Source organism: Bos taurus, chromosome 26, assembly GCF_002263795.3.
Source record: "Bos taurus isolate L1 Dominette 01449 registration number 42190680 breed Hereford chromosome 26, ARS-UCD2.0, whole genome shotgun sequence".
Taxonomy (NCBI): Eukaryota; Metazoa; Chordata; class Mammalia; order Artiodactyla; family Bovidae; genus Bos; species Bos taurus.
Window position 1 is genome coordinate 42,782,846 of NC_037353.1, and position 23,133 is coordinate 42,805,978.

At 40.1% G+C, this 23,133-nt stretch overlaps 2 protein-coding genes across 3 annotated transcripts in view; both read right to left on the bottom strand.

Moving 5' to 3' along the window:
• C26H10orf88 (chromosome 26 open reading frame, human C10orf88) overlaps nucleotides 1-5,057 on the bottom strand; it is a 48,761-nt gene extending 43,704 nt beyond the window's left edge. Inside the window, exon 1 of the mRNA XM_010820142.4 lies at nucleotides 4,968-5,057. The gene's annotated coding sequence lies outside the window, so the exon portion shown is untranslated. The remainder of the gene's footprint in view (nucleotides 1-4,967) is intronic.
• Nucleotides 5,058-5,147: 90 nt separating this feature from the next.
• On the bottom strand, nucleotides 5,148-23,075 carry IKZF5 (IKAROS family zinc finger 5). Of its 2 annotated transcripts, XM_005225852.5 has the most exons (5): nucleotides 22,974-23,075; nucleotides 21,320-21,442; nucleotides 11,935-12,131; nucleotides 9,814-9,996; nucleotides 5,148-9,218 (listed from the first exon to the last, which is right to left on the bottom strand). In XM_005225852.5, the coding sequence occupies exons 3-5, from the start codon at nucleotides 12,065-12,067 to the stop codon at nucleotides 8,275-8,277; spliced, it is 1,260 nt and encodes a 419-aa protein (XP_005225909.1). In that variant the 5' UTR covers nucleotides 12,068-12,131; nucleotides 21,320-21,442; nucleotides 22,974-23,075; the 3' UTR covers nucleotides 5,148-8,274. The 2 variants fall into 2 exon arrangements, with proteins under 2 accessions (XP_005225909.1, NP_001077182.1); NM_001083713.1 differs by lacking the exon at nucleotides 21,320-21,442 and having other exon boundaries at nucleotides 6,811-9,218; nucleotides 22,974-23,009.
• Nucleotides 23,076-23,133: the final 58 nt, after the last annotated feature.

Sequence of the window (23,133 nt, forward strand, 5' to 3'; positions counted from 1 at the left end):
ATGGCTTCACAGGCAAATTTTATCAAGAGAAGAGTTAACAACTATCCTTCTGAAACTGTTCCAAAAAGTCACAGAGGAAGGAAAACTTCCCAACCCATTTTAAGAGACCACCATAACCCTGATATCAAAACCAGACAAAGATACCACAAAAAGTAAAAATTACAGGCCAATATCACTGATGAACACAGATGCAAAAATCGTCAGCTAAATACTCGCAATCCATATCCAACAATACATTAAAAAGTTCATACACCATGATCAAGTGGTGAATCCCTGGGACTTATCCCAGGGAGGCAAAGATTCTTCAGCATCTGCAAATCAATCATTGTGATACATCATACCAACAAATTGAAGAATAAAAACCATATGGGCATCATTCCTTCCAAAGAACACCCAGGACTGATCTCCTTTAGAATGGACTGGTTGGATCTCCTTGCAGTCCAAGGGACTCTCAAGAGTCTTCTCCAGCACCACAGTTCAAAAGCATCAATTCTTCGACACTCAGCTTTCTTCACAGTCCAACTCTCACATCCATACATGACCACGGGAAAAACCATAGCCTTGACTAGACGGACCTTTGTTGACAAAGTAATGTCTCTGCTTTTTAATATGCTGTCTAGGTTGGTCATAACTTTCCTTCCAAGGGGTAAGTGTCTTTTAATTTCATGGCTGCAGTCACTATCTGCAGTGATTTTGGAGCCCCCCAAAAATAAAGTCTGACACTGTTTCCACTGTTTCCCCATCTATTTCCCATGAAGTGTTGGAACCAGATGCCATGATCTTAGTTTTCCGAATGTTGAGCTTTAAGCCAACTTTTTCACTCTCCTCTTTCACTTTCATCAAGAAGCTTTTTAGTTCCTCTTCACTTTCTGCCATAAGGGTGGTGTCATCTGCATATCTGAGGTTATTGATATTTCTCCTGGCAATCTTGATCCCAGCTTGTGCTTCTTCCAGCCCAGCATTTCTCATGATGTACTCTTCATAGAAGTTAAATAAGCAGGGTGACAATATACAGCCTTGATGTACTCCTTTTCCTATTTGGAACCAGTCCGTTATTCCATGTCCAGTTCTAACTGTTGCTTCCTGACCTGCATATAGGTTTCTCAAAAGGCAGGTCAGGTGGTTCTGTACATAGAAGATCCTAAAGATGCTACCAGAAAACTACTAGAGCTCATCAATGAATTTGGTAAAGTTGCATGTTACAAAATTAATACAAGAAATCTGTTGCATTTCTACACACTAACAACGAAAGATCAGAAGGAGAAATTCAAGAAGCAATTTCATTTACCATTGCATCAAAAAGAATAACATACCTAGGAATAAACCTACCTAAGGAGACTGGTGGCGCAGATGGTAAAGCATCTGCCTACAATGCAAGAGACGTGGGTTTGATACCTGGGTCAGGAAAATCCCCTGGAGAAGGAAATGGCAACCCACTCTAGTACTCTTGCCTGGAAAATCCCATGGAGAGAGGAGCATGGTAGGCTACACAGTCCATGGGGTTGCAAAGAGTCGGACACAACTGAGCAACTTCACTTCACTTCACTAAGGAGACAAAAGACCTTTAGTCTGAAAACTATAAGATGCTGATGAAAGAAATCAAAGAGGACATAAACAAATGGAAAGATATACCATGTTTGTGGATTAGAAGAATCAATATTGTCAAAATAACTATACTACTTACAGCAATCTACAGATTCAATGCAATCCCTGTCAAATTACCAATGGCATTTTTCACAGAACTAGAACAGAAAATCTCAAAATTTGTATGGAGACACAAAAGACCCTGAACAGCCAAAGCAATCTTGGAGGGGGAGAAAAAGAAAACAGAGTTGGTGGAATTAGGCTCCCTGATGTCAGACTATACTACAAAGCTCGTCATCAAAACAGTATGGTACTGGCAGGAAAACAGAAACATAGATCACTGGAACAGGATAGAAAACTCAGAAATAAGCCCATGCAGCTATAGTCAATCTATGACAAAAGAGGCAGGACTACACAGTGTTGGAAAAGACAGCCTCTTCAACAAATGGTGCTGGGAAAACTGGACTACCACATTTTAAAAAAATGAAATTAGATCATTCCTTAACTCCATATACAAAAATAAGCTCCAAATGGATTAAAGACCCAAATATGAGACTGGACACTATAAAACTCTTAAGAGGAAAACATAGGCAGAACACTCTCTGACATAAATCACAGCAACATCATTTTTGATCCATCTCCCAGAATAATGGAAATAAAAGCAAAAATAAACGAATGAGACCTACTTAAAACTCAAAAACTTTTGCAAAGGAAATAAAATGAAAAGACAACCCACAGACTGGGAGAAAATACTTGCAAATTATGTGACTGATATGGGGTTAAGTCTCCAAAACTTAGAAACAGCTTGACACTTAATAGCATCAAAACAAACAACCTACTCAAAAAATAGGCAGACAACCTGAATAGACATTTATCCAAAGAGGACAGATGTCCAACATTACATGAAAAGATGTTCAACATTGCTAGTTATTAGAGAAATGCAAATCAAAACTACAATGAGATACCACCTCACAGCAGCCAGAGTGGCTGTCATCAAAAACTCCACAAACAAGAAATGCTGGAGAGGGTGTGGAGAGAATTTAAATTGGTGAGAATATAAATTCTCACTGTTGGTGACGATGTAAATTGGTACAGCCACTATGGAAAACAATATGGAGGTTCCTTCAGTTCGGTTCAGTCGCTCAGTCGCGTCTGACTCTTTGTGACCCCATGAATCGCAGCACGCCAGGCCTCCCTGTCCATCACCAACTCCCGGAGTTTCAAACTCATGTCCATCGAGTCAGTGAGGCCATCCAGCAATCTCATCCTCTGTCATCCCCTTCTCTTCCTGCCCCCAATCCCTCCCAGCATCAGTCTTTTCCAATGAGTCAACTCTTCACATGAGGTGGCCAAAGTATTGGACTTTCAGCTTCAGCATCAGTCCTTCCAATGAACACCCAGGACTGATCTCCCGTAGAATGGACTGGTTGGATCTCCTTGCAGTCCAGGGACTCTCAAGAGTCTTCTCCAATACCACAGTTCAAAAGCATCAATTCTTCGGCACTCAGCTTTCTTCACAGATATGTGAAGAAACTCTTACATCCATACATGACCACTGGAAAAACCATAGCCTTGACTAGACGGACCTTTGTTGGCAAAGCAATGTGTCTGCTTTTTAATATGCTATTTAGGTTGGTCATAACTTTCCTTCCAAGGAGTAAGCGTCTTTAATTTCATGGCTGCAATCACCATCTGCAGTGATTTTAGAGCCCCCCAAAAATAAATTCTGTTTCCACTGTTTCCCCATCTATTTGCCATGAAGTAATGGGACCAGATGCCATGATCTTAGTTTTCTGAATGTTGAGCTTTAAGTCAATTTTTCCACTCTCCTCTTTCACTTTCATCAAGAGGCTTTTTAGTTCCTCTTCACTTTCTGCCATAAGGGTGGTGTCATCTGCATATCTGAGGTTATTGACAGTTCTCCCGGCAATCTTGATTCCAGCTTGTGTTTCTTCCAGCCCAGTCTGACAAAGAGTCATGCTGTTAAATGCTTCCTGACAATGTCACATCTGACAAGTGACTGATTGAAGGAGTTTCTATTATGACAAATGAACTGATTTTATTTCCTGCTCTTACTTCATTCAATATGACATTCTAGGTGATGTTGCTGCAAATGGCCTTATTTCATTCTTAATGGCTGAGTAACATTCGAGTTGGACTATAAAGAAAGCTGAGCGCCAAAGAATTCGTGGGGTCGCAGAGTCGGACACGACTGAGTGACTGAACTGAACTGAACATTCCATTGTATATATGTACAAACAGTCAGACTCGACTGAGCCTGAACTGAACTGAATGTTCACTGCAGCACTGTTTATAATAGCCAAGACATGGAAGGAATCTAAATGTCCATGAACAGAGGAATGGACAAAGATATGGTGCATATATACAATGGAATGTTCAGTTCAGTTCAGTCACTCAGTCGTGTCCGACTCTGTGACCCCACGAATTCTTTGGCGCTCAGCTTTCTTTATAGTCCAACTCGAATGTTACTCAGCCATTAAGAATGAAATAAGGCCATTTGCAGCAACATCACCTAAAATGTCATATTGAGTGAAGTAAGAGAAGGAAAAAAATCAGTTCATTTGTCATAATAGAAACTCCTTCAATCAGTCACTTGTCAGATGTGACATTGTCAGGAAGCATTTAACAACATTTGTGTGCTGTTTTGGATCTGTCAGGAAATTTTCTGTTCCTTATGAATTCGTGAATATTCAGGAATTAAGAGGAGAGGCAAGCTCCTCTCCTTGGGGCTTAGGAATCCAGGCATTTCCTTCATTATTTTTTCTATACGGTGACAAGCACCCTCTTCCTTCTTATGAACCATATGGTAAAAGTGATTATTTACAACCTTATCTCTTTCATATGCATGACCTCATGGTTCCTTGATAACTTGTAAGTTTTGATTTTATCTCTGCTGAAAATAGCTATCTTGTAAGACAGTATAAATACCTACACAATGTTGAATAAGACACCTTTGCTCCATCAGAGCTTTGGTCCCCGTGTCTTGCTTTCTCTCTCTCTCTCCCCCTCTCTCTTTCAGGCTGATCCCCTGGAGCACACAGGCTCTCTGAGTTCACTTTCCTGCCCGGGCTTCTAAGACCCTCTCGAGAAGGTGCTCTGCGCCTTCACCCCATCAAGAGGGCGCCATGTCAGGGGCTTTACTGGCTTTCTGCGTAAACCAAGGAATATCAGCCTCACTCTCCTTCACTTTCTTATCAGTTGTCTCCAGACCACCAGGTTCCGGTCCATTAAAGGACCCCAACATGACACGAATAATTGAGCAGCAGAGGAAGCCTTCCTCATTCCTGTGCCACAACACTTTAAGGGGGTTACACCTTAAATAAAGAGAAATTAGGAAGGAGACAAAACGCTAATTACGTTACCATTTTTGTTGTTGGTAACTCATGTGACAGATCTTCTCATGGGTAAGGCTTTCTACAAATCCAAACCAATGTAGCCATAAAACCTTTTCTGTAAAAAAAAAAAAAAAAAAAATTAACATTGACATACTGAAAAAATATTAACAAAACTGGATCCTAGTTTTCAAAAAAGAAAAATCGAGATCCATTAGAAAGTGTGATTTTTTTATTCATACATTACAAAAGCAAAGCTTCATTCACAATATGAACTACATACTAGATAGAGTTATTTCAGCATTAAACTGCTCTCTGGAATCCCTAAACAATATAGTGTGTTCTGCAACCATACTCAAGTTTTATATTTTACATACAAAATACGTTCTTTACATCAAAGTACATATTAATGAAACCAAGTTCAAGAAATCATATAACCTCTAAGACTACTTAATGAAAAGTCCTTAGCAGGGAATTTCTTAAAAATAATATTTCCATTTGATAAATATTTTTGTAGAACTTAAATGAGGTTTATCTCTGGACATTTTTTTAGGTAATATTCCCTTTGTCAAACAGTTCTGCAGATGAATGGCAAACACATTTCTAAAATGAGACAGCACTGGAAAATATCCAATTAAATTTTTTCAAAGTAAAAGTCTAGCCTTTACTTGAGTTTCAAGAAGTTGTAGCTACATACTATATTAATAAAAATCTGAAATAAAATTATTCCCTGTTAATCTCATCACAGTTTCTTAAAAAAATATTAGTGGAGATAAATTATCTACCAACTTTAAAAATCTAAACTTATGTTCACTGAACAAAAATAAATTTAGTTTCAAAACATTGCCTGTTATCAGCAAAGTATTATAAATAGTGCATGTTAAACTTTTATCAACTCATTTCTATAAAATATATGATTAAAAATAAAATGGGAGAAACATATTCAATACTTAATGGAAGATAATATCTTTCCAATACAGAATTCTCAAAAAATTTAAATAAAATCCTAAATATTTTAAAATATACAATACTAAAAAAGTTTCTAAGTTAGATTTGCTTCAAAAACATTAGTGCATTTAGAATTAACTGTAGCTTTCAAGCACTGATACCTTTGGAATACAACTATGCTCTTTAAGTCATAGGAATTTTAACATTATACATTCTAGTTTGTAATTATGAAAAAATTATCTTAACTAAAATGCTCTTTCAAAGCATCTTTAATTGTCAGGAAAAAAAACAAACAAACCATATTTGTCACTGTTTGGCCCAGAATATACAGTTAATAAACTGTTTTTAACATGAGTTCTTCCTTTTTGTTTAATGAAAACTTCCATTTTCTATTTTGTGGTATTGCTTTTATATGAAGAATAAAATAGAAGAAAAAAATAAATACAAAAGCGTCCAAATGACAGCACCCTGTTTCTGACAGTATATACATATGAGGGTCAAGTTACACATTTGCAAAAGGCTGCTCTAAAACTGATCCGAGGAGCAAGAACTCCAAGCAACAGAGCAGAAGAGACTGCAGACTGGAGATTCACAGGCCTCAGACTGACAAGGAGCGCTGTCTAGAGAAACTCCTCAGTGCTGCTCTTTCCACAGTGCAGTGGAGACCAGATTAAACCACAAGAACTCATTTTAATGGCTTTGTAGTATTTGGAAGAGAGAGCAAAATATCCATTAACTTGGCACTTGGGGGTTTTTGTGGACAGATACCACCAATATTTCCCTTTCACTTACTTTAAGAGTAGAAGTCCTTTTTAGTTAATGCTTAATAATTAAAATGTTTGCTTTAAGAAGCCAATTAGTAACACTTTCAAGAATTGAACCAAATTAAAAATAAAAATTTTGCAAAGTACACAGAAACCAACAGTTAGTAACAATATATTTTATTGTTTGACCAAGCTGTCCTCAGAGTAAGCTAGTTATTACACAATATAAAAACAACAGCCTCCTATTCAAAATTATTCTAGATTTATATAGCAAGTTTTATTTTTGTAAACAAATATGTTTAAATGCATTTTTATATCTATATCCTCTTCTACTAAGGCGACGATTCAGTTCACAGTTTTCATATAGTTTTCTTGCTGTACATGAAAGACTGGCAAAACTGCAAGTAAGTGTTATAACTTGAATTCACAGAAAATATCTTAAATAGCCAATTCTGAAGAGGAGAATAGAATGTTGTGGACATATGTTCTCATTTTTGTAAATGTTACTTCACCAACACATTTTCCCGTTTGTTTCTATATCTACCTTTTCTTGAAAATTATGGGCAATACATGGATAGAAGGCAGGAAAAGGAAACTTCAGATTTTTTTTTGTTTGGAAGGACCACATTTCCTAGGAATAAGATGGATGACTTCCACTGTACCTCTTTGGTCATCAAAGGAATGGAAGGAATAACAGATTCTCAGTTTGGTTGTAAAATTCATATGTAACATTAGAATGAAGATTTAAATGAAAAATTCAAATTAAAAGGAAAAAAGGCATCTTCATAGATAACCCTCTGATATTTCTAGCGTTCTGGAGTACTTACTGGTAGTTTTTAAAATAAATTACAATAAAAAGAATACAATGGAAAACTGCTGTGTTTAAACTAGAAGCTGAATAAGCAGGTATTTTAAATATTAAACTCCACTTTCAATTTACAGTTTTAAAGTTTCATTTATTTTCAGAAATTTTACTTCATATATTTATAACTTTAATTTTAAAAGAATTAAATGTTTTACATTTGCCCTTATGGAAAAAAGAAAGATTTACTACACTGATACTGCTTTACTATTACCAGTTGAAATTAAACAACTTAATTTAACAACTAAGCTACGTTAACTAATTTTTAATTAAGGGCAATTTCAAAGGCAATTCCTCTAAATATCATTGAAATAAGTTGGAATAGATTTTGAAAGAGAAAGTAATTTATTCTACCATTTTGAAATTATGGCAGAAATAACACCTAGCTGTAATTTAGATGTTGAAATACCAAGAGTATCCATCAGCCTTGACGTTTTTATGGACTGTAAATGTGAGAAATTTAAATAACCACTTGTAAGATTATGATTGTACTCAAATTCTCAAATGTCTAAATGAAAGGAAAAAAGTTAAGATACCAATGTGTCCAACTCTTCTAATACATAAATGACCCTGATGAGGCTTCTATGAAAAAAGAAAACGGACATTTTGTTTCCACTGTCAAACTTATACTCTGTATGTATAAAACTTTAAATTAGCAGACACCTTATTAGGGATGACACCACCCCACCCCTCCCCCACAAAAAACAACAGTAAACTGCAAAACACAAAAAGGCCAAGCGAGGAAAGCAGAGTGTGATTGTGTTCAGTGTTGGTTATGTTGCCCTCTTGCAAAATGACAGGCAAAATCATACTTGTTTTTACATTTGCACCCACATATGTTACACTGAAAAGGATTTTCATACCCATGACATCCCATGTGAATAGTGTAAAGGATATTATCGGCAAAGTACATGTCACAGTGCTGGCAGTGGTGGAGAAGCTGCGGGTCCTGGACTGGCAGGGTGGGAGCTGGAGTGCTCGGCTGGCTGTTTCCCATGCTTGGAGTACTTGTGTGGGCACTTGGCTCACTGCTCGGCCCTGCCACCGGACTGTAGTTCCTCTGGCCGTGTGGCGGCCGAGGCTCTGGGCTGGCGGGAGAGGAGCTCTGAGGAAGACTTGCGGACACGGCAGAAACCACTGCCTGGGCGGAGGGCTGCTGCATCATAAAGGGCTTCTCCTCGGCGCAGGGAACTACGTCAGGGGACGCGGGGTTTTGGTTTTCAGGTGGCAAACTGGACAGCTGTCCAGCTAGAGTTGAGAGCTGGTTTAAAGGGTTGTCGACCATGAGTTCTTGGGGGTCTCTTGGCAGGCCTCCAGTTGGTGTAGTTTTCGCCATACTTTCATAGGAGTCAGTCTGGATATTTGGGATTTCGTGGGTAAAATCATTAAGGTAGTCTGGCTTCTGAACCACCATGGAAGGTGGGCTTAAGTTGATGAGTGCTCTTCTGCTATAGTTCAGGTTGCTAGTTTTCTTCTGTAAAACCCCCCACATTTTCTTGCTGCTTAAGGAAGACCTAGTACCTTTAATTGGTACCATTTTATGCTTGCGCCTTCGATGATGGGACAGGTTGCTTCGGTCACTGCAGCGGAAGGAACACAATTCACATTTGTATGGTTTTTCTCCTGTATGGGAACGCATGTGGGCTTCCAGATGACGCTCATAGGCAGATGCAAATGGACACAAGTGACATCGATGAGGTTTCTCACCTGTTTAAAAGGAAAAATGGGAGAGAAACTGCAGGAGTAGCTCATTTATGAAAAGTTTCATATTTTGTCCATTCATTATTTAGAAACTCATCAAAAATAAAATGCTTTTCGGAAATACACACATGTACAAAAGATTATTAAAATCCGTTAAAGAAGCTGCATACAACAATCTTCATACTATACTGACTAGTGGAATATATTCCTTTCACAGAAGGGATGGCTAAGGCAACGTCTAAGGGTTAGCAGTGTTGCCTGCAATTTTACAGAAACCTCCTCCCTAGTCTGCAATGGCAATGCACTTAGACAGGATAAAGATAAATATATTTATCCTTCATTCTGCCTTCAGCATTAAGCTGGCCAACATGAGAAGCTGACAGATACTGAGTTTAGATCACAAAGGAAGATAGCTAAGGAAGGGAAAGCTTACAAGGGACCTTCCTTCCTTGTATGCTGTCATGCTATTGCTTTGTAAAACTGGATTCACTTCTCCATTTACTCAAACCTTACATCAACCTTCATTTTCAAACAATCACAACTATTTATATGACAGATCAACCTGCCCTCCTTGGCCCCTCTCCAGCCCCTTCTCTGTTACCTGTGTGAATTCTAATGTGTTCAATGAGCCGGGCGGTGCCTTTGCTGGCATAGTTGCAATACCGACACTTGAGCTTTCCATCAAAGGTCCTTTCAAACCCGTCTACTAACATTCCTGAGTTTTCATCCAGGGAAACTTCAACAGATGGGTGATCAAGTCCATTTTGATCACCATCTGTTCCAGCTACAAACAAAGTATAGCAAAAGAAATTATTCATCTCAGCATCAACTCAATTTAGCAATTTAGTGTTGAGTGGTAGGAAATCTTTCATAAACTGACAGGTCACTTAGCATAAAAGTTAAATTCGAAAAAATCACACAGTCCTTCTGAACTGACATTAATTCCATACAAAAGCAGCATCATATGAGGGGGGTCTCAAATCACTAACACATATCAGTGCTCAATGTGCTTTTGAGGAAGAGAACAGGGCATTACCTTTATCTGACAGGTAAGGAGAAAAGGGGAGTAAACAGTGATGGCAATTACATGTTTAAGATTCTAGCCGCTTCTACAAATACAATGGGCTGTCATGATCATCTTCACAAATCCTAGTCTATTTAATCTAGAGTAATTCATGTTGAGTTTTATAGTGCCACTCAGCTTACATCTATGTTCTAGACCCTGGGTTGCATTTAGGATCTTAAAATTCTAATTAAGCACATAAAGGGGAATATTGTACCTGATATCTCTGGATGTTATAACCTGTAAGAATTTCAGTTAACAGATGTTCTGCTGTTCAATTTTAATCAACTACTTTGTATAGGTAAACTGAAGGAGCAAGTGCTCAGGTCTGGAAAACCAGCAGATGGTGGGGACTACAACCCTGCTCTCTCGGATCTGAGTCCAGGAATTGTACACTAGAGCATTAAGAGGGAGTGTCTATTCCTCCAATTTCATGGGAAAAGCACTTCTACACCATCTTAAGGAGGCAGCCATGGATGTATGGACAGTTTGAGCCCTCTGCTCTACGGCTTCCTCCATACCTCACCAGGAGGAGAGAAGGGACTTTGCTGGTTGGTGCAAGTCCAAAATCCAGTGGGCCCATTGCACAGGAGGGACAACAAGGCTCAGTGTCCCCCTTTCTCCCATTGCTTTTCTAAGGCAGTGACTTCCAAAATTTTACATGCATATGGAATCACTTGGGGAGTGTATTAAAATACACCTACTGATACAGTAGATCTGGGGTGGGACCTGATAGTTTGCATTTCTCACCAGCTCTCTGCTGTTGCTGGTCCCTGGATTGCAAAGCCCTAGGCCATCTAGGTCAAAGGTTAGCATACTTTTCCCACAAGGGTCAGATAGCAAATACAGGCTTTGTGGGCCACGGGGTCTCTCACAGCTACTCGACTCTGCTGCTATAACTCAAAAACAGTTATAGAAAATAGGTCAGCAAGCATGGCTATATTTCAGTAAAACTATGGATGCTGAAGTTTAAATTTCGTGTTAATTTTCATGTGTCATGACATTATTTTTCTTTTTCCCACCAACCATTTACAAATGTAGAAACCACTCTTAGCAACCACACCAGCAGTCCAGATGGGGCCCACAGGCTGCAGTTTGCTGCCTCCCGAGCGAGGGTCAGGAAGAGACCCCAGTCTTCGTGTGGGAGCAAACCCGCCGGTCTCTCTGTAGGGCAGACAGGACAGGTTCAAGTACTCACTGCTTTCTCTTGGCTAGTTTCACCTCCTAGGTGAGCACACATGGTGGGCCCTCTCTTCATTTTAAGAGAAGAAACAGAAACCTCTATTTTGTCTCAGGTCTAATACAAAGGCCTTGTGTAGTGAAGATGGACTCCCTTTGGGCTCCTTGTACCCACTGTTAGCTAATGGAACCTGGAGAATGGGAAGGAAATTTAGAAACCCCAACTTTTGCACAGGAGAGAACGCATCTCTGGACCCCAGGGTGAGCTCTGGGGCGGGGGCGGGGGCGGGAGGTGGGGGGGTCCTCTCCCTCAGCAAAACCTGACCCGTTTAAAGAAGGGGGGAAAAAAACTGCCCATCTTCTGCCCAAAAGAGAATGATTCACATTAGCGAGCAACAGTGGCTTCATACTATGGATAACAACACACAAACATTACATGTATAAAAAATGAATTATTTAATGGTATTAAGAGGAATCTACCTCCCTGAAGAGCCTCTGCTTCTTTGTCCCCACTAACTGATCCAGAAATCATGTTGACATGATGGGTCTGCTGAGTTAGGTATTCCTGGAAATCTTTCACAAAGTCCAAAGGCTCCGGTTTCTTCTCACCCATCTTTGATTTTGATATATATATGTGTATATATATGAATATTTCTGGAGTTTACAGTTCGTTATACCTATAGGGGGAAAATAAAATAATTTTACACTATTTAGGGAGATGCAGTATGTATTAAAACAACAACACTGACGAAGATTATTATGGGCCAGGTACTACAAAGCAAGAGAACACAGTCCCTGCTTTTAAATACCTTATAATCTTCCTGGTGAACTAAAGAAGACATACAAAAAACAGTCAACAAGTCATATATTTAATATTTAAATAAACTGGGATACAAACTTAGTTTGAATGGATGGAAAGAAATTACAAAAAGAAAAACCCAGATGAAAGAAATCGGCATATCAGCAGGGATTATCATTGCAGGAGACAGTAGAGAAACCAAGTGGCTCAAACAGGGCTGGTGGAGAGAACTTCTGGACGATGCCCATGGTGCCGTCCGTACCACGGCACTGTACCAGTGCCTGCGCTGGCCGGTACAGGTGCCACTCGCCACATGCAGCTACTGAGTGCTCAAATGCGGCTCATACAAATGACTTGAGTTTTGTTTAATTTAAAAGTGAAATAGCTACATGTGGCTAGTGACTACCATATCACACAGCAAAGGGTCTTAAAACAACATTCTCACATGAATGAGAACTCTAGAAGTAGGTGATCTAGAACAGTGGTGGCAAACTTTCTGAAACGGGCCAGATAGGAAATATTTTAGCCTGTGACTGTCACTATAGCTAAAAGCAGCCACAGACAATACGTATAGGAATAAACGTGATCATGGTCTAAATTCAATTCAGTTCAGTTGCTCAGTCGTGTCCAACTCTTTGCGATCCCATGAACCACAGCACGTCAGGTCTCCCTGTCCATCACCAACTCCTGGAGTCCACACAAACCCATGTCCATTGAGTCAGTGATGCCATCCAACCATCTTATCCTGTCGTCCCCTTCTCCTCCTGCCCTCAATCTTTCATTCATCAGGGTCCAAGCAGGCACAGAGCCAGGTTTGGCCTACGGGCTGAAACTTTGTGACCCCTGCTCTAGAAATCCAAATCACCACCTCTACCACCACTCACCATCCTACTCATTCTGAGAAAAAGAAAAAAAAATTTTACAGAAAAGAAAAAAATACCTGATGCTGACGGAGAGAAACTCTCATGTCAGATTTTGCAATTATAAACTAAAAACTGGTCTTCACATAGGTGTTTGGCCCAAATTCACAAATCAAATAACCAAAAAGTTTTCTAGTAAAAACAAGCTGAGGAAGTCTAGCACGTAGGAGACAACAAGTTTTTCCTTCCAATAAAAACATATTTATGCACATGTTCTAAAATACGCCTTATGCTAAAAATTTCTTTCCCTAAACCCCAACTACTTAATGAGTAATTTACTATCTAAGAAAGTTATCTTTGATAGCCAGCAGTAGGCATCTAAAGCTAAAGGTCAGTCATGTCTCAGTATATATGCTTAATTTTTTCTCAAAGCATAGCACACACACAGAAAAGCACAGCAGTCCTAAGGGTAGAGGCTTGGTGAATTGTCACAAAATGAACACATCCATGAAATCAACACTAATGTCTAGAAACAGAAGGCTACCAGCATGCCAGGAGCCCCGCCGTGTACCACCAAGGGCTCTACATCCCTGACAGCTGAAACTGCTGGCCCAAAGGGTATGCATATGTTCCGCTTCAGATAATGCCAGATAGTTTTTCAAAGTGAGTATTCCGATCTGTACTCCCATCAGTGCAGAACAAGAGTCTTGTTGCCACACACCCTCACCAACGCCCAGGTATTTTTTTGCCTTTTTCATTTTAGCCATCTTGATGGGTGTATGGTGGTATCACACTGGTTTTAATTTGTATGACTTGATAATTAATTAAGCTGTGTACTTGTTAACTTCCCACTTATATAACCTCTATTTCATACCCAGTGAAGCATCTGTTCAAGTCTTTTGTTCATTTCTCTATCAGGTTGTCCATCTAATTAATATGTAAGAGTTCTTAACAATATTCTGGATATGAGTTCTTTATCGTGCTGTGCTTAGTCGCTCAGACGTGTCCGACCCTTTGCAACCCCATGGACTGTAGCCCACCAGGCTCCTCTGTCCATGGGATTCTCCAGGCAAGAATACTGGAGTAGGTTGCTATGCCCTCCTCCAGGGGATCTTCCCAATCCAGGAATCGAACCCATGTCTCCCACATTGCAGGTGGATTCTTTACTAGCCACCAGGGAAGCCCTTTATTAGATATGTATATCTTGAGAACTTCTCACACTCTGTGGTTCGACTTTTCACTTTCTTAATGGTAACTTTTGATGAACAGAAGTTCTTAATATAGTCCAATTTACCCATCCTCCCCTACCTTTACATTTAGAGTTGCTGGTATCCTTGCCTATATTTTACATGAAGATGTTCTCCTGTATTTTCTTGTGAAATTTTTATTATGTTTTTACCTTTCATATTTTTATCTGGAATTGAGCTTTGTGTATTGTAAAGTTACAAGTCAAAATACACTTTTTCTCCCCATGGAGATATCCAACTATCCTAGCAACATGCATTTGATAGACCAGTCTTTCTCCACCAGCCTCTTTTCTCACCTTTCTAAACCAGATGATATATGAGATGCTATTTCTGGATTCTTCATTCTGTTCCATTGGCCTATTTTTGTCTGTCCTCACACTACCACCACATAGTCTCAGTAATAAAAATCTTAATATCTCAGTAATTTAAGTCCACCAGTTGTTTTTCTCCTTCAAGAATATTTGGACCACTCTGGGTTCTTTTCTTTATGGTCTGAGCCACCACCCTTTTCAGCCTAAGTGTTTCCGTGGCAAGAATTACAGTGTTGTGGAAATGAGGTAAAAGCACATTTTCCAATTAACAAAAGCGTGATCAACTTTAAAAAAAAAATTTTATTTTTTTGGCTGCTTTGGGTCTTAGTTGCAGCGTACAGGGTCTTTAGTTGCAGCATGTGGGATCTAGCTCCCTGACAGGGATCAAAGCCTGGCCCCCTGCATTGGCAGCATAGAGTCTTAGAAACTGGACCAGCAAGGAGGTCCCAGAAAACTTGACCAACATTTTAAAAACAAAAACTTCTATTTTAATTAACTTTAACTAGAAATCTACTAGAAATAGACTAACTTGACAGTGTTGCTACTATTGATTGTGTTACACAACAATTAGTTTTCATTCCAATCCCAAAGAAAGGCAACGCCAAAGAATGCTCAAACTACGGCACAATTGCACTCATCTCACACGCTAGTAAAGTAATGCTTAAAATTCTCCAAGCCAGGCTTCAGCAATACGTGAACTGTGAACTTCCAGATATTCAAGCTGGTTTTAGAAAAGGAGAGGAACCAGAGATCAAATTGCCAACATCCGCTGGATCATGGAAAAAGCAAGAGAGTTCCAGAAAAACATCTATTTCTGCTTTATGGACTATGCCAAAGCCTTGACTGTGTGGATCACAATAAACTGTGGAAAATTCTGAAAGAGATGGGCATACCAGACCACCTGACCTGCCTCTTGAGAAACCTATATGCAGGTCAGGAAGCAACAGTTAGAACTGGACATGGAACAACAGACTGGTTCCAAATAGGAAAAGTAGTTCGTCAAGGCTGTATATTGTCACCCTGCTTACTTAACTTATATGCAGAGTACAACATGAGAAACGCTGGGCTGGAGGAAGCACAAGCTGGAATGAAGATTGTTGGGAGAAACAGCAATAATTTCAGATATGCAGATGACATCACCCTCATGGCAAAAAGTGAAGAACTAAAGAGCCTCTTGATGAAAGTGAAAGAGGAGAGTGAAAAAGTTGGCTTAAAGCTCAACATTCAGAAAACTAAGATCATGGCATCCAGTCTCATCATTTCATGGCAAATAGATGGGGAAACAGTGGAAACAGTGGCTGATTTTGTTTTTCTGGGCTCCAAAATCACTACAGACGGTGACTGCAGCCATGAAATTAAAAGACACTTACCCCTTGGAAGGAAAGTTATGACCAACCTAGACAGCATATTAAAAAGCAGAGACATTACTTTGTCAACAAAGGTCCATCTAGTCAAGGCTATGGTGTTTCCAGTGGTCATGTATGGATGTGAGAGTTGGACTACAAAGAAAGCTGAGCGTGGAAGAATTGATGCTTTTGAACTGTGGTGTTGGAGAAGACTCTTGAGAGTCCCTTGGACTGCAAGGAGGTCCAACCAGTCCATTCTGAAGGAGATCAGTCCTGGGATTTCTCTGGAGCGAATGATGCTGAAGCTGAAACTCCAGTACTTTGGCCACCTCATGCAAAGAGTTGACTCATTGGAAAAGACTCTGATGCTGGGAGGGATTGGGGGCAAGAGAAGGGGACGACAGAGGATGTAGATGGCTTGACGGCATCACTGACTCGATGGACGTGAGTCTGAGTGAACTCTGGGGGTTGGTGATGGACAGGGAGGCCTGGTATGCTGCAATTCATGGGGTCGCAAAGAGTCAGGCACGATTGAGACTGAGCGACTGAACTGAACTGAATTGAATTGAGGAACCAATAAGAACACGGGGGCTGGTTTGGTTTCCCTTGTTCACTGGCCCCAGATCGATACATTTTATTTTTGTCTTTCCTGCCTTCCTCTCTCCTAACATTTAATTTGTTCTTTATTCCAGACACATTCAGCCAAGTAAGAACCTGCAGGTAATTCTCACTTTTCTTAAGGCAACATGTTTGAATAGTTTCTTTGCTCCTTTTTTAGAAGATGCCTAGGGGGTCATTATTATTACTGTCTCTTTTCACCATTTTCTACAAAGTTGAGGCTACTGAAAGTCTGTCCTCTGGATGAACAGAATATTATTGTGGTATTAGAATCAGACACGACTGAAGTGACTTAGCAGCAGCAGCAGCAGGTTAAAGCTACTACCTTAAAGGCTCTGAACAGGGTCTTCTCTAGCCTTAGTTTCCTATTTTGTAAAATGAGATAACAGTACCAATTTGTAGTACTGTTTTAAGTTTTACACATAAGTGTAAGTATCTTGCAAGATGTGTAGTTTATGGTATGTTTTCAGACAACAGCAGCTATTTCTGCAGCCAAAAATGGTTATACCTTAGATTAAGAAATTCCCCACTGTCCAAAATTCCAAGTGTCTTATGTTACCATTTTATATATCTCATCTGTGGTTACAATGAAACAAACATGGTCCACTTTTCTCCATTATTCATATATTCCAATTTGCAATTTCCCAAATCAATTTACAATTTCCCAAACTCATCTCTTCTCATTTTCCTCCTTTAGGCCACCTCTTTAACTCACTCGCTTTAATCTGGCTCAGCTTTCTCAGTCTTAAGGATTACTGCTGGCTTCTGAACAGTTTGCTTCAGTTGTTTTCCCATCCTGTCTGGTAGGCCGAACTGCTTTTCTATGCTTCCTAATCACTGTATTAATATTTATGACTTTACTTGATTCTGCCAATTATTTGTCCTTTAAAATCTGCCCTTTGCTTAGGAAAAAAGAAAAAGTTGGCCAGTCAGGTACAATGAAAAAGATCATCAAGAATAAAATTAAAAAATATAATAATAATAATAATAATGATCTGTAATAGGGACTTCCCTGGCGGTCCAGTGGTTAAAACTCCACACTTCCACAGCAGGGGGCATGGGTTAGATCCCTGATTAGGCAACTAAGATCCTCCAGGCTGCACAGTGTAGCCAAAAAAATAAAAATAATCTATAAGAAGATGGACAGGGAAGCCTGGTGTGCTGCAGTCCATGGGGTAGCAAAGAACTGTACATCACCGAGCGACTGAAATGGTAAGATTATATCTCAATAAAACTGAAAAACACACCTCAAAATATACAGGGATGGGGAGAAACATAAAAATATACATAAAAAGGTAAGAAATAATAACAGATAAAGATGCAGAATAAATTCCAAAATGATAGAGAAAAATAAAGAGAAATGCTTTTTAAAGAAATGATCAAGAAATTTCCAGAATTAAAGATTTCTTTCATTTCAATCTGAAAGGGAGCAGAGTGCAAAATAGAACATGTAATAAAATAACACTTAGACACATTATTGTGAAATTTTAAAACCTCAAAGACAAAGGGAGTAATAGGAAATTTCTAGTGAGAAAAGACTGCCAACCCACATAGAAAAACAGAGTAGCAGCACTGGGTACAAAGAAACAACAAACTTCCTCAAGCTGCTAAAGGCTAACTTCCGAAAATCTACATCACAACTAAGGGAGAAAATTTAGATGCATTCCCTCTAGAATCAAGAACGCAAGAATGCCTGCTATTACTACTGCCAGTCAACACAGGTAAAGGCTCCCCACCCAAAAAAAATAGAAAAGAATAAGATCTGGGAAATTGTTTTTTTTAAATATAAAAGCTGTTAAGGCCCTACAGATTGTGTTCTAATTATAAAGGCTGTGGTTTAGAAAGAAATCCTCCTGTTTCATTTCAACTTAGCATCACTTTTTGCCGATCACTTCATATAAAAACTGATGTTTCCACTGGAAAGTATCTGAATATACTTCTTAAACAAGCAAGATAAATTTTACCAAATCCTGATTAGAAAGCATAACACTGCTAAACTACACACGACAAGGCAGGGGGGAAAATGCACAAGACTGCAGGGAAAAAATGCAGGACATTTTTATACATGTGTCTCAAGTTTTAAGAACACAAATGAGCCTAATCACAGAGGATGGCTGGCATATTCTGACAGTCCTGGCTATTATCACATTGTCACATTACAAATTTCACTCTGTTCCCCGCCATAAATTTGATTTTCAATCAAAATGCACGATGGACTTAAAAAAACAACCACAAAGGATGCCAATGAAAAAAGGGAAGACATTGGTCAAGAAGCAACAGTAAGAACTGGACATGGAACAACAGACTGGTTCCAAATCAGGAAAGAAGTACGTTAAGGCTGTATATTGTCACCCTGCTTATTCAACTTATATGCAGAGTACATCATGAGAAACACTGTACTGGATGAAGCGCAAGCTGGAATCAAGATTGCTGGGAGAAATATCAATAACCTCAGATATGCAGATGACACCACCCTTATGGCAGAAAGCAAAGAACTAAAGAGCCTCTTGATGAAAGTGAAAGAGGAGAGTGAAAAAGTTGGCTTTATTAAAGCTCAACATTCAGAAAACAAAGATCATGACATCTGGTCCCATTACTTCATGGCAAACAGATGGGGAAACAATGGAAACAGTCAGAGACTTTATTTTTGGGGGCTCCAAAATCACTGCGCATGGTGACTGCAGCCATGAAATTAAAAGACGCTTGCTCCGTGGAAGAAAAGTTATGACCAACCTAGATAGTATATTAAAAAGCAGAGACGTTACTTTACTAACAAAGGTCTGTCTAGTCAAAGCTATGGTTTTTCCAGTAGTCACGTATGGATGTGAGAGTTGGACTATAAAGAAAGCTGAGCGCCGAAGAATTGATGCTTTTGAACTGTGGTGTTGGAGAAGACTCTTGAGAGTCCCTTGGACTGCAAGGAGATCCAACCAGTCCATCCTAAAGGAAATCAGTCTTGAATATTCACTGGAAGGACTGATGCTGAAGCTGAAAAACTCCAATACTTTGGCCACCTGATATGAGGAACTGACTCATTTGAGAAGTCCCTGATGCTGAGAAAAGACTGAAGGCAGGAGGAGAAGGGGACGACAGAGGATGAGATGGTTTGGATGGCATCACCAACTCAATGGACATGAGTTTGAGTAAACTCCAGGAGCTGGTAATGGACGAGGAGGCCTGGTGTGCTGCAGTCCATGGGGTTGCAAAGAGTTGGACTTGACTAAGCGACTGAACTGAACACTGTAAACTTGAGAGAAACTCTATTCTTAAGAATTTTAAATATATCGATATGGTTTATAACCACAGATATCCTGCAATGATTTAAAAACTGTCATTCCATCCCTAAGCATTTTTGTGCCCACTCGACCTACATCACCTCCTCTCACGCAGACCTGCAAGACCCCTCCCCCACGGCAGACTTGCAAGCCCTTGCGGGGTCTAGTCTATAAAACAAGCAAGTATATATGATATGCCTAAATACGAATAGAGTCTACAGTTCAAGTCAGCAGTTCTAATCACAATAATTAGAAAAAGAACAATAATTCTGAAACCACAGAAGACTTCCTGATATCGAGGGAAAAAAATTTAAGGGTTTTTGTATCCAAACCATCTTCCTATCTTTAATAAAGTACTCGTCAGTCTCAGGACTGAATGTTTAATTTAAGAACTCCATAAATTAACTGGTATTTAGAGATGCAGCTAAGACAGTGTTTAAAACTTTTGCAAATGTTAACATAAAAATCTACTTTCAGAATCAGCAAACTATAATGTCCTCATTACCATACTTCATGATTATTATTTCCTATTATACAGCAAAATTCTGAGTCCTCCCTGTGATCCCTCTGATTAAAGTTAAGCTGGCATGGTATTCCACAGGTTCTAGATACATGTCTATATAGAAATTGGCTAGAATGCACCTAAATTATTTTTATGCCAACAGCTCTCCCCAACTACCCATTCAAAACTCACAATAAGGTTCTTACAAAACAACCAGAAATTACCCATGCTAGTGAAAGACAGAAGCATCTAAGAAATAAGTTTTGATATCCCAAAAGAACACAAAAACCTCTTTAAGCAAGTAACTTAAACTTTTCTCTGACCTTCTCTGGGTCCTGATATTCAAGTCCTCTGATCTCCTTCAGTCTCAAACTAAGAAAGGGAAGTTGCTCATCAAGACACCCACAAGCCCTCTTACTAGGAGCTAACGGAGGCATCATGATGCAAATTAGAAGACAATCATAAGAAAGAGAGGTAATATGAGAAGGAGAAGGGGCTCTTTAACCTACCTTCCTCCCAAACTCTATTTTTTTAATAAGCTACAGGAGGTTTTGAGAACATGATTAGGCAGCAGTAGGATCTATTTTATTTAATCTACATAAAGTAGTTGAATAACTTCCTTTCACAATAACTTAATTTGGGGTTTAGACAGCCTATATACATACAGTGACTGCAGTTCAATGAATGTATATATACTTTTATACTGATTGCTACAGAATACGTATCAAATGCTTCCTTTGTACAGAGAACATGGAACTTCAGAAATAATTGGAACACATTTCCTCTGGTTACATAACTGTCAAAAAAGCAAGTTCTTCAAAGGGAAAAGGGACATTATGAGGCTTTGAGAAATTATAAAACATAAATAAAAACACGTTGGAAGAAACAAAGATGTATGCAATCTAACCTTTTCACCCCAAATCAGTTCCTCCTTTTTCTTGCCACTCCAACATTGATGAAATGTAGAGTAATCGAAATTTACTCTGGAGACACACCAAGGGACTCCCAAAGGCCATGGAGGGAATTTCAACTAAAATTGAAAAGCCATACAGAGTTCCACAAAGAAAAATATACCACAAATCAAAACCTTTGTGACAAAAAATTAGCATACACAGGTTTAATAAGCTAATAAAATAACGTGCCAATTTTACTAGTACCAGAAAACTAAGCTAAAAGGTAAAGACCAAAGCAGCAGCTTAATTTCAGCAAAAGCTCCAACTAATCAACAAAGAGCTTCAACATGCATCAGTGTGACTATCGTTTTTTTTCCCCGCTGGTGGATTTCTTAAGATTTCATTTTTGGCAAAAATTTTGTCTAAATTAAATAATTTATTTCATTTGTTCATAGTACACTTCTAAAAGGCTCAGGCTTAGTACGGCCAAACAGCTGTAACTGCATGAAAACAAGGTACTAGCCTAGCCCCACAGGGAAACATTTGCGGGAAAAGGTTTAAAAAAACAAACCCACCAGGCACGCCTAATAACGGCGTATCTGATCCCCATCTTTATTAGCCTCTATCGCAACTCAAAACACTTCGGGTTTCCTTGGGAAACTCTTGGGATCCCTGGAGGTAAAAAAAACACCAAACACCTCAATTCTCTGTAACGAACTCCCAAGATTATATTAACATACATAGTCGTGTTAAATGCACAACATAAATCAAAACTAAAGGGAATCTGTAAAACTGTTAGCTCAGATGTTTAAATAGTCATTCTAAAGAAGTCGTGTGTCTTCCAAACTGAAGTTCTTCAGAGCTCACAACTTAAACAGCCTGTACTTCTTTTCCCACTAGTCGATCCTCTTCGGACCTAAACAGCACACTGAGGGGACACTAACTGGGCCGCACGGTTAGGGGCAGCCGGAACCGGTTTAACTTCACTTTAGATTCAGTTACCGAGCACTTAGGAGGTGGATGGCTTGGCTACTCGCACTTCAGCCAGTTACGTTAAGATTTAAATCCTGCACGAACCTCAACAGTTCTTTGTTGCAAAATCCTCCCTACATCTCACATCTCCCCCCAAGTAGAGAGAGTGCTCAAGTAGTAGAAAAGGATCAAGACAGGACTGTCTGATAAAAGACGGGAGGTTTTAAAAGTCCTCCCAACCTGCAGCCCGCAACTGGCGTCGGGGTGGCATCCTCACCAGGATTCGGAACGCCTAGGAGACCCGCGCCTCAGCGGAGCCCCCCAGGCCCAGGGACCTAGTGATGACGCGGACCTCGGGGCGCGCCCCCGCCCCCGCGACCACCTGTCAGAGCGAGAGAGGCTACTCCCTACCCAGGAGCCTCCAAGCCCCCAACTGACGGCGACCCCACCGCAGGCACCGCTCCCTCGGGGCTCCGGAGGCCCAGACACCGCACCCTCCGCGCTCCTGTCAGGAAGGTCCCGGGTCGCGACCCCAACGACCGACCGACCAACCACGCCCGCCCCTCCGCTGGGGCTGAGTTCCGGGCGGAGTCAGCCGGCCCGTCGCGAACACCCGGCTCTTTCCCCCCGCCGCTCCTCCATAACCGCTCTGCTCAGCCCTGTCACCGCCGTCCGAGCCGACGACCAGCTACTTACCGCCTGACAGTCGCACCGAGGAACCCCCACCGCCTCGTTCAACGCCGCTGCCGTCGCCGTCGCCCCCGCCGTCTTCGTCACCGCCGCCGCCATGTTTGTTGTGTCTCCGGTTCCCTTCCCGCCCCACTGCCGTGCCCAACTCTCGCGTGAGCAGAACGAA